We start from the raw sequence: 8596 nt of genomic DNA, 5'->3' as shown, positions 1-8596 counted from the left end.
TTGAGAAGGTCCAGGTTGAACATTAGGAAAAACTTTTTCACTAGGAGGGGGGTGAAGCACTGGAATGTTCTACCCAGGGAAGTAGTGGAGTCTCCGTCTCTGCAGGTGTTTAAGTCTCACCTCAACAAAGCCCTGGCGGGGCTGATCTGATGGGTTTGGTCCTGCTTAGGTCTGGGGGCTGGACTTGATGGCATTTTTAGGTCTCTTCCAGCTCCATTGTTCTATGATTCTATGATTCTATGAAACCAGCAATACTGCACCCTTTCCTTCTCATAATATCTGCTTGGGAGAGGATAGAACATCACAGCCTCTAAGGGAGGAAGGTTGGTACCACTGGAGTCCAGTGAAGCAGGAGAATAAGCAGCTTGCAAACACATAATCAAAGCCATGACAACCTAAATATAAGACAAGAGAGGACTGTGGCTGACATCGCTGGCAGCATGGAGGCAGGAGCTGATGTCTTTAACAGGTCCCTCCTGTTTGAAGAGCCTACCCTACCTCCTTCCCCATCCCTCCCAGGCAGCTCTTTAAACAGCAGCTGCATGCTGACGTGGGGCTCCTGTACCCCTGCTTGCTCCCCTGGCCCATGCCTTTGTCATAGTCATGTATTTTCCTACCCACCCTCAGAGATCTGACACAAGAGCTACGTCTACACTACAGTGGTCTGTCGACAGAAGTTACTGTCAGACGATATCTTCCGACAAAACTTCTATTGACAGATTGCACCAAGACAGCAAAGTGGATTAAAAGAGTGATCTGCTCTGTCTCCAGAGAGTGGCTGGACTGCCCGGCTGCTCTCTCAACAGAACAGCTGACTGGAAGCAAAGCAGTCAGGGCTGCCAGGTAACCAAAAGCTCTGTCTGTCAACAGAAAGCCCCCTGGAGTATCCACACAGCCTTTTTGTCAACAGATTCTGCCAAGAAAGGCATTCTGCCTCAAGCAGGGGAGAAGGAAGGCTGTCAATAAAGTGCCGTGTTCTGTCGATTAGCTGTTGACACAATGCATTTTTAGTGTGGACACTCCACGAGTTTTGTCGACAAAACTCTCTAGCGTAGAGGTAGCTAAGGGGTTCTCATTTTCTTTTTAAATTAAAGGTGTGATTCTTGCATCATCACATGACTCCAGGAGCTGGGACTTTACAAAAAACCCCTCTACATGATACCACCAGGCTTTCTGTATAATTGTTAGAGCTGGTGGCATGTTTAATGAACCCCAGTGCCATGCCTCAGGACTTTGCTGTAAGGTGTTCTCACTTATTGGGCCGCACAGCCCCACAGGCACAGCCTGTTGGTGTCAATGCTGTGGAGAAGTGACCTGTCTCTCATCAGCCAGGGAAGGCTTTGTGCTGTGTTATGGTGCAGTGCATTAACCACTCTCCTTCCTCCTCTAGGCCACCACCGAACCCCCCAAAAAGAAACCGGACCCTGTCACTTCAGAGACCGTGGTGTTCTGGGGGCTACGCCTCTGGCAGGTGATTGGAATCTTTGCCATCTTTATCCTGGGAGTCAGTAAGTCACAATTCTCTGCCCTCCGCTCCTGGGCTAGGGGCCCCATCCTTCACCCACCAGAGCTTCTTTGCAGTGATGTGAAGTGTCCACTTGCAACAGGTGCTTGGTCTGTTTTTTCAAAGGCACCATTTCCCAAGGAATTAGGGTTCCACGGTATGTGCTTGTGTGTTCTTAAAATCATAGAATCCCAGGGCTGGAAGGGACCTCAGGGGATCATCTACTCCAGCCCCCTGCTTCAAGCAGGATCAACCCCATCTAAGTCATCCAAGCCAGGACCTTGTCAAGCCAGGACTTAAAAACCTCCAGGGATGGACAATCCACCACCTCTCTAGGCAACGCATTCCAGTGCTTCACCACCCTCTTGGGAAAGCAGTTTTTTTCCTACTATCCAACCTACTGCTCTCCTTCTGTAAGTTCAGACCATTGCTCCTTTTTCTGCTATCTGACACCACTGAGAACAGTTTCTCACCGTTCTCTTTTGAGCTCCCCTTCAGGAAGCTGAAGGCTGCTATTAAATCACCTCTCAGTCTTCTCTTCTGTAAGCTAAACAAGCCCAGATCTCTCAGCCTCTCCTCATAGGTCATGTGCTCCAGCCCCTTAATCATTTTTTCGCACTCCGCTGAACCAGCTCCAGCACATCCACATCCTTTTTATACTGGGGGGCCCAAAACTGGATACAGTACTCCAGATGTGGCCTCAACAGTGCCAAATAGAGGGGAACAACCACTTGTCTAGATCTGCTCGCAATGCTCCTCCTCATGCATCCCAATATGCTGTTAGCCTTCTTGGCTACAAGGGCACAGTGTTTACTCATATCCAGCCTTTCATCCACCATAACCCCTAAGTCCCTTTCCGCTGTACTGCTGCTTAGCCAGGGGTCAACAGTTTAAAGCAGTTATTTCACAGTTGCTAAGTTGTCTTAAAAAGGAACAACCCACGGCACCTTCTGAATGGCCAGGAGAAGCTTTCATCTGGTGAATATGATTTCCATCTGGATTGTCATTAAAATATTAACAAAACCAACATTCATTTCAAAAACAAACTGCAATTCTATAGAACAGACAATATTTTATCGACATTTGTTTGCCCATGTAGAAAGGCTTCTGATTCATCAGAGGAAAATGCGTTGACCTATTTAAAACAAAAATCTATTATTTTTTCTCTTCAGCACCCCACATGCAAAAAAAGAGGGCGATGGACACAAAATATTCTTTTTACTTACCATATTATGTTGTATGTTGTATGTTGTATGTTGTATGTTGTATGTATGTTATGTTGGCTATGTTACCATAGTGTTGGTTGTGTCAACGCTAGTGAGTTTTTTTGAAAAAGCTGGGGTTCTTTTGAAAAATCCCACAGAGTGTCTACACACAAAATTTGATCTCTCCATATTAAATCGGAAGAATGTGGCTCTTTTTCCACAGGCCCCCTTCCACTCCCAGTTGAGGAAGAGCACCTTTTTCCAAAAGAGTCTTTCAGCAAAAATGGGTGTAGATAGCCCAGGGACCCTTTTTTCACAGAATCATAGAATCATAGAACAATAGAACTGGAAGAGACCTAAAAAAGCCATTGAGTCCAGCCCCCTACTCTAAGCAGGACCAAACCCATCAGATCAACCCCGCCAGGGCTTTGTCGAGCTGAGACTTAAACACCTGCAGGGATGGAGACTCCACTACTCCCCTGGGTAGACCATTCCAATGCTTCACCCCCCTCCTAGTGAAAAAGTTTTTCCTAAAGTTCAACCTGGACCTTCCCAACCGCAACTTGAGACCATTGCTCTGTGTTCTGCCATCTGTGACCACTGTGAACAGCCTCTCTCCAGCCTCTTTGCAGCCTCCCTTCAGTAAATTGAAGGCTGTTATCAAGTACCCCCTCAGTCTTCTCTTCTGCAGACTAAACAGTCCCAGTTCCCTCAACCTTTCTTCATATGTCATATGCTCCAGCCCCCTAATTATTTTGCTCGCCCTCCACTGGACCCTCTCCAGCGCATCCACATCCTTCCTATAATTGGGGGCCCAGAACTGGACACAGTACTCCAGATGCAGCCTCACCAAAGCTGAATAAAGAACGAGCCATTCTCCATGTCACCAGATTTTTCAATCTGTGGCATTTCCCGGCCCATTCTTTCAAGGGTGGCTGGGGTGTGGTCGCTATTGAAAGAACGGATCGCTTTTTCAATCAGTTTTTTTGTGTGCAGTTGCGATCTTTTGAAAGAAGTATTTTTGGAAGAGATCTTTTGAAAGAACTTATTTTGAAGGACCACTGTAGTGTGGACAGAGCCAGTGGAGGCAGAAGTCTTAGGTAAACATAGGTCAAAAGAAGTTCTTTCAACATTATGTCCAGTTTTCTATGTACAGGGCGAAACCTATGAAAAAGGAAGAGAAAAAGAAAAAGGAAAAGGACAAAGGGAAGGAGAGGTGGGCAAACAGTGGAATCCATGAGAATTATTCTTTTAAAGTCATCTCTTGCTACCTCTTTCATAACTCCCTTGTATTTGCATTGAAAAAAGTTCATTTACTAAAACCAGATGCATTTGTTTATTTTTGTACCAAATCTGAGGGCTTCGTGGACAAGGCAGGGATGGGTACAAAGAGGCTGGATGCCAGTTATTCCTTGAGGAGTTGCCCTTTATGGCCTCTGCCACATTCGCCTTCATCTGCACACTTGGCCATAGTGTGACAAGTGTGAGACAAGTGTCCCTCCTGGTTGTGGCATTGGGGATAGGGGAATGAGCAACCTGCACTGTGAGCTTTCCTCAGTGGGGACCAGCCTGCAGTGTCCTGGAACAGCACCCTGATGGGGGAGCGGAGGGGTTCAAGGTAGGGGTTGCGGTATCTGTGGCTAGGGCAGAGTGGGAGGACAAGATCACTGTTTAGGAGAGGGAGGGGGCTGAAGCTTGGGGACTGAAAGGAAAGCTCCCAGTGTGAGTTACTCACTTCCCTATCCCCAGCAACACAAGCTGGAGGGACTCTTGTCTGACAGTGGTCACCCCAGGGACAAGGTTCAGGCATCCATCCAGGCATGATAACAATGTCTCCCCCGGCAGTTAAGCTGTCCTAGAAGATGTGCCATGTTGTCCCCCAGCCGTCACTCTCTGGCTACTTGTTCTCTTGCTTGTAGTCAGTTTCCTGATTCATTTGCAGCCAGCTAGGTGGGGTTTCTTTTATCTTCTCCTTGTGTCACCGTTTGTACCCGGGGATAATGGCGTTTATGGGCCCACTCTGTGTTGCACCCACCTGGCCAGCATATCCCAATTCTTCTCTATCCATCTGGGAATATCAGCTACGGGTTGAAACTCTCTCATTCAGCAACATCCCTTGTCCAGCAGGACCACAAACATTACTGGACCAGACAGCACCTGAGCAAGGGAGTTCTGGGAGCTGAGCTGCAGGGGAGCCCTCCTGTTAGTCTTTGGAATACGGGAACTTTGAAGTGCCCACGGCTACACTGTCTAACTTCGAAGTTTGCACGGCAGGAATTATGCTAGTGAGGTGATGCATATGCAGCACGGCACCTCATTGCTCTTCTCCGATGGGGCTCATTTACATACCCCTTTCAAAGGAGGAGGCTAGTGTAGACGAGCCCTGTAAGGTACTACAGGACTGCTAGGGGGTTTTGTTTGTTTGTTCCTGTTTAGCAGGTGACAGCTTTTAAGGTCCTGGTTTCTGGCCTGTGATCCTCCCTGTTACCAGGAGATGGCAGGATTGTATTACAAACGCATTTCAGTAGGGGAGCCCGAGGAGATGGATTTCAACAACGTAGCTTGGTTAAATTCCCAGGACCAGTGAAAATGAACATGTAACTTCCTTCTTCCTCAGGCATCGCTTTGCTATCAATTTATATCAGCCTCAAGGCTGTCCTGAGATAGGCTCATTCATGGTAAAATGTTGAACGTTCCCGTTTCAGGGTTTCAGCCAAGCTCTAACTCCTGCACAGCAGGATGAGTGCTAATGTGAGACACAGTGTTGGTGTTACTGTGTTGGTCCCATGATATTTGAGACGCAAAGGCGAGGAAGCAATATTTTAGATTGGCCAGACTTCTGTTGGAGAGAGGGAGAGAAAGAGAAAGAGAGAGCACCTTTCAAATGTAACCTTCATGCCAGGCAGGGCCACCCCTTGCAGGGTATGGAACCTGGGGCAAGTCCCCTCACGGTGCGACGGGGCGGGGCCTGTGTCATCCCTTCCCCTTGCAGGCCCCGCCCTTCTCTGACTCCACCCCCATTCGTCCTCTGCTTCACCCCTTATCTCAAGTCCTTCCCCTCCTCTGCCCCATTTCCCCCTCTTCCCTGTGACATAAGCCAGGGTAATACTGTGACCTGGGCAGGAGCAAGGTTCACCCCTGGACCCCCACCCTCACCATGGCAATGGGAGTTGGAGCAACCCAGCAGGCTGCTTTATTTCACCCCAGTGTGCCACTCTCCCAGCCCGCTGCACCCCGCTTCTCTGCTGAAGGACCCCCCCCCCAATGCACAGGGACTGTCTTAGGGACAGGATAGCTCTGCTGACAGGTGGACCTGGCACCGATCAGGGCCTGATTCAATTGCTAGGGGTTCCTTTCCATCTATACACTGGCCCAACCCAGTACGCTGACAACACACCACCCTCTGGGCAACTCTGAGTAAGCACAGAGTCTGAGCGGTTAATGAAAGCAGGGAAGCAACCCGACATTAATTAGGGAAAACGCCACAAGCAGGGCTCCTAGTCATAGAACTGCCAGCAGGGCCTTCCACCTGCTGTCCTCGAGTTCTGCAGCCAGAACTTCCTTTGCCATAACCCTCACCTTCCCTCCTTACAGTGCTTGGCCTTGGTCTGTGAGGAGCCAGGATTCAGAGGTGCCTCTGCCCGCGTTCACCCCCCACCAGGGAAGAAGGCACCTGGCTTCCTTCATCGTCTGAGCACTTGTTCTGACTGCCCTGCCATCACTGTTCCTCTCTGCCAGTGTTCCCCAGGCCATGAACCTTTAGCTCATGTGGTAGAGAGCAGTGCTTTAGACCCTCTGCTCACAGGTTCTAGTCTTGGGACCAGCAACCTGGGTCTGTCAGCATTGCAAGTGGTGCATTGGCTGGGAATCATAGAAGAGCAGGACTGGAAGGGACCTTGAGAGGCCAACAAGTCCAGCCCCTTGCTCTCATGGCAGGACCAAGTACTTTCTAGACCACCCCTGAAAGCCATCCATCTAACCTCTTCTTAAATATCTCCAGTGATGGAGATTCTACCACCTCCCTCGGCAATTCGTTCCGGTGTTTGATCACCCTGACAGTTAGGAACTTTTTCCTAATGTCCAACCTGAACCTCACCTGCTGCAATTTAAGTCCATTGCCTCTTGTTCTTTCCTCAGAGGCAAGGAAGAACAAGTTCCCTCCCTCTGCCTTATGACATCCTTTTAGATACCTGAAAACTGCTATCATGTCCCCCCTCAATCTTCTCTTTTCCAAACTAAACAAGCCCAATTCTTTCAGCCTTTCTTCATAGGTCATGTTCTCTAGACCTTTGATCATTCTCGTTGCTCTCCTCTGGACCCTCTCCAGTTTCTCCACATCCTTCCTGAACTGCGGTGCCCAGAACTGGACACAATACTCCAGCTGAGGCCTAACCAGCGCAGAGTAGAGCGGGAGAATGACTTCTCGTGTCTTGTTCACAACATACCTGTTAATGCATCCTAGAATCACGTTTGCTTTTTTTGCAACAGCATCACACTGTTGACTCATATTTAGCTTGTGGTCCACTATAACCCCTAGATCCCTTTCTGCTGTACTCATTCCTAGGCAGTCCTTTCCCATTCTGTATGTGTGACACTGATTGTTCCTTCCTAAGTGGAGCACTTTGCATTTGTCCTTATTAAACTTCATCCTGTTTACCTCAGCCCATTTCTCCAGTTTAACCAGATCCTTTCAAATTATGACCCTATCCTCCAAAGAAGTTGCAACCCCTCCCAGCTTGGTATCATCTGCAAACTTAATAAGTGTACTTTCTATGTCAATATCTAAATCGTTAATGAAGATATTGAACAGAACCGGTCCTAAAACAGACCCCTGCGGAGCCCCACTAGTTATACTTTTCCAGCAGGATTGAAAACCATTAATAACTACTCTCTGGGTACGGTTATCCAGCCAGTTGTTCACCCACCTTATAGTAGCCCCATCTAAGTTGTATTTGAGTAGTTTATTGATAAGTATATTATGTGAGACCATGTCAAATGCTTTACTGAAGTCTAGGTATACCACATCCACTGCTTCTCCCTTATCCACAAGGCTCGTTATTCTATCAAAGAAAGCTATTAGATTGGTTTGACATGATCTGTTTTTAACAAAACCATGCTGGCTGTTCCCTATCACCTTACCACCTTCCAAATGCTTGCAGATGATTTCTTTAATTACCTGCTCCATTATCTTTCCTGGCACAGAAGTTAAGCTGACTGGCCTGTAGTTTCCCGGGTTATTCTTGTTCTCATTTTTATAAATGGGTACTATATTTGCCCTTTTCCAGTCTTCTGGAATCTCTCCCGTCTCCCACAATTTACCAAAAATGATTGCTAAAGGCTCAGATACCTCTTCTATCAGCTCCTTGAGGATTCTAGGATGCATTTCATCAGGCCCTGGTGATTTGCAGACATCTAATTTTTCTAAGTGAGTTTTAATTTGTTCTTTTCTTATTTCAGTTTCTAAACCCACCCCTTTTTCACTAGCATTCTGTATGTCAGGCATTCCTTCAGATTTCTCAGTGAAGACCGAAACAAAGAAATCATTGAACATCTCTGCCATTTCCAAATTCCCTGTTACTGTTTCTCCCTCCTCACTGACCAATGGCCCTACCCTCTCCTTGGTCTTCCTCTTGTTACCAATGTATTTGTAAAAAGCCTTCTTGTTTCCCTTTATGCTTGTAGCTAGTTTGAGCTCATTTTGTGCCTTAGCCGAAGAACTGCTGGAAGGTCTCAGAAGCTTTGAGACACACTTCCTCAGCCCAGGGAAGCATGTAGTACCCAGAAGCACTGAGACCTCATCTGGGGTAAGTGAAGTCTCTGCTCTACAGCCTCAGCTGCAAGCAAGCTAACCCTTAGCTCATGTGGTAGAGTACAGGGCTTTAGACCC

General features: G+C 47.7%; 1 protein-coding gene across 1 annotated transcript in view; it reads left to right on the top strand.

Annotated features, from left to right (window-relative positions):
• Positions 1-1198: 1198 nt before the first annotated feature.
• Positions 1199-8596, top strand: part of TMIE (transmembrane inner ear) — a 45061-nt gene continuing 37663 nt past the window's right edge. The window contains exons 1-2 of the mRNA XM_074985528.1: positions 1199-1238; positions 1391-1471. Coding sequence (XP_074841629.1) covers positions 1199-1238; positions 1391-1471 — 121 coding nt within the window. The remainder of the gene's footprint in view (positions 1239-1390; positions 1472-8596) is intronic.

This window comes from Carettochelys insculpta, chromosome 2 (genome assembly GCF_033958435.1).
Source record: "Carettochelys insculpta isolate YL-2023 chromosome 2, ASM3395843v1, whole genome shotgun sequence".
In the NCBI taxonomy this organism is placed as follows: domain Eukaryota; kingdom Metazoa; phylum Chordata; order Testudines; family Carettochelyidae; genus Carettochelys; species Carettochelys insculpta.
Note: the sequence above shows the minus strand (reverse complement) of the source record. Positions and strands in the feature narration are given on the sequence as shown.